The 3,072-nt window shown below is 34.7% G+C and overlaps 1 protein-coding gene across 1 annotated transcript; it reads left to right on the top strand.

The window, feature by feature from the left end:
* Positions 1-1,340: 1,340 nt before the first annotated feature.
* Positions 1,341-2,775, top strand: LOC137244147 (uncharacterized). The gene is made up of 4 exons (XM_067772731.1): positions 1,341-1,471; positions 1,686-1,780; positions 1,850-1,985; positions 2,645-2,775. The coding sequence occupies exons 1-4, from the start codon at positions 1,345-1,347 to the stop codon at positions 2,773-2,775; spliced, it is 489 nt and encodes a 162-aa protein (XP_067628832.1). The 5' UTR covers positions 1,341-1,344.
* Positions 2,776-3,072: the final 297 nt, after the last annotated feature.

The following is a 3,072-nucleotide window of genomic DNA, read 5'->3' on the forward strand; positions in this document are numbered from 1 at the left end:
AACCATTTCCATCAGTATAAGCTCTGCAGTGTCAGCATATTTTGCATATCGAACTCATGGCGAAAAAGCTACTTTCGCCTATATAATCGTTGAGACTCGTTCTTCGCGTTCTTCGTGCTGGGCTTTAAGCACGAACAAAGCGTATAAGTAATTATTCAAAGGCGAATAACGGAAGTGCCCTGTGGGGTATCTACACAATTCGATTTAATTTTTATTCTAATTTATCGAAATAAAATTGTGCTTTTAATTTTTGAACAAATTAGCCTGCTTAAAACTTTTTTAAGGCCCCTTAGTTTAGTAATTTTTTGTCGCTCTCTCCTCATCGGCCTTAGCCTTCCCTACTCGCCCTTATTTCTGCGAAATTTCCCCCCTCGCCGCCCTCTACATCGCCTAACCCTCCCGAAACATAAATACCATTTATTCGATTGGATTGGTCTCTGCTTCTTATTTTAGAGACATGTTATAATACATTGTGTGTACCAACTTTCGACCCCAACGAGCCTTTGAACAATTTTTTCGAAGAGATCAGTTTCTTCTCCGTTAAAGCGGAATTTCGTAAAATCTGATTGTGGGAGCCAATTTACGAGGTGGTGGCAAAGCGAATTCAACCAATTCGCCGTGCAGAAGAATGTCAAGTCAAAAGAAAATTTTCATTGATTTCGATTAATTGAAATATTGTTGTACAAGGCTTTGTATGGAAAATTATTAAGAAGAAGCAAGCTGCTGGGATAACACCACCTGGTGCTGAATTCGCCTTGATTGAATTTATGAACTTTTGTATGTGCTCGTTATTTCTTGTTTTCTTTTTTGTTTTGCTATAAATAGTAGGGTGGGTCGATTTGTATGGACGAAAGTTGACCGATATCGCGCCATTGATTTTTCGATAGTATTTGGGGTCAGGAAAAAAAGTTCCACTACGCATACCCAAAAAAATAATTTTCGAGCCTGCGAAATTTCATTTTTTTGACTTCTTTTCGACTTTGATTTTTAAAAAAAATTTCATATGTATACCCTGTCTGACCCAAAAATTTTTGCTAAAAACGTTGTCGATAACAGTTTTTTGAAAAAAAAAAATATATTTTTGCAATCAAATGAAAATTTTTCTTAGTAGATCATGAAAAAAAACTTAAACATAAAAAAAAAAGTAAAAAAAATGAAACTTCGCAGGTTCGAAAATTATTTTTTTCGGTATGCGTAGTGCAACTTTTTTTCCTGAGCCCAAATGCTATCGAAAAATCGATGGTGCTATATCGGTTAATAAATCGACCCAGTCTAATAAACAGTCAAAATTATTTTTGTTTTGAATTTCAGATTTATCAAAATTTATTTTATTACAAAATAACTATGCATAAATTATATAAAATTTCTGCTTTCATAATTTCTGTGCTGTTTTGTTTAAAAACATTCTCAACTGCAATTTTCGCTCTGGATTGTTATCCGCGAAGCTACCAACTTGAAGAAGAAGAAAGTGGTGTGTGGGATTCAAACAGCCTTTAGCTAGAACAAATAATGTCCGTCTAAGCTCATCCAAAATCCAATGAAGTGCTTATTTATTATTTCTTTTATTGACGGCTAAAAGCAATATAATGAGATAAGAACTCTTAATTCAGTGGCACTTCCAATGGCCCTCATCGTGCGTACTTTGAATGCTTCTTTTTAATATTTAATATTTTTTATTATTCTAGATTACGCTCATCCAACAACTTACTTATTGTTCACGTTCTTCTTGAATGTATTTGGCTTGCTATCGGGTTTTTGGGTATTCGCAGGACTATATGAGGTGAGACAGAATTTTTGAATAAAACTCAATCATTATTTTTCGTCATATGCTATTTTTTTCTCTTTGCAGAAACTTTATTCGTTCTTCTCACCAGCCCTCATGGGAATTGTGTTTTTCCTTGGAATCGATTTGTTAATGCACTGCGTTTTGATTTTCATAGCAAATTCTTTTCATGCTTTAATGATATTTAATTTATGCACCACAGGTGAGCTATATCTCATTAACTGATTTGAATGAAAGCATTTTGTTCTGACTGGACACTGATAGTTCGTCAGAAAAGGTTAGTTTACGAGTTGGTTAGTTAGCAAGTTTTATTCCTAAATGCAGTTAAAAAGCTTATTAAAGTTTTTTAGCTTACTAGTTAGTTTATGGAGTTGATTAGGTCGTTGTTACTAGGTAAAGCTCTCACCGAACCAAGAACTTTCCCCACTAGATCGAAAAGAGTATGGCTAGTTCTCATTGCAAGGCACAAATGAGGCACCAACTCCTCATCATATTTCTGCCAATTTTAAGCTACTCTCGAACCGCGCTATTCTCTATACCGTCGTTAGCTCAATTGCTGCTCTAGTAGGCTAGGGAACTATCTTCTTGTTTATTAAGGTAGTTATATTAGCAAATTTTTTCAGGATAAAAAGTTAGTTATCCGGATCGGTTGGTTAGCTAGTTACATGAGTTAATTGGTCAGGTAAGTACGTGGTTATTCGGCTGGAATTGTTATTTGTATAAATCTTCTTAAAAAGTATTTTATTTGATTAAAAATTCATTACATCTGTACTTCAAATGTCTGCATGGGCGGGATTTCGCATACGCATTTGTATCCTTAGCAAATGAATTTTAAAAGAACCACTTTCTCCATACTTTCAGCCTTTTTTGCGTCCTGTATGTACATTGTTTATCATACCTCTAAACATTTCGAGACGGTCAATCCAGAACAAGTTTTGCATCACGACATCCGTAGCCGCATGACAGCTGATAATGATCAGACAACTGCTTGAGTTGCGAAAACTAAAACGGAGTCGTAAAAAAGGAAAAAGGAGCGAACATTTTTATAATTTCATAGTTTTCTTAAATTTTGAACCAAGCGCGTCTTAAGTAGGATCAATTGAATGTTTAATATGCAGAACTAAAAAATAAAAAATGAAAAAAAAAAAACAGCGGAGGTTCTTCCTTCTATGTGACTGATTAGGACTCATTCCGTCTGTTACTTCGAACTTGCTGCCTAACTAAGTATGTAAATATATCTCTGGTGCAATGTATTTACCGGCTCCTAGTTCTACTATTATCCTGGAAAC

This window comes from Eurosta solidaginis, chromosome 3, assembly GCF_040869045.1.
Source record: "Eurosta solidaginis isolate ZX-2024a chromosome 3, ASM4086904v1, whole genome shotgun sequence".
Taxonomy (NCBI): Eukaryota; Metazoa; Arthropoda; class Insecta; order Diptera; family Tephritidae; genus Eurosta; species Eurosta solidaginis.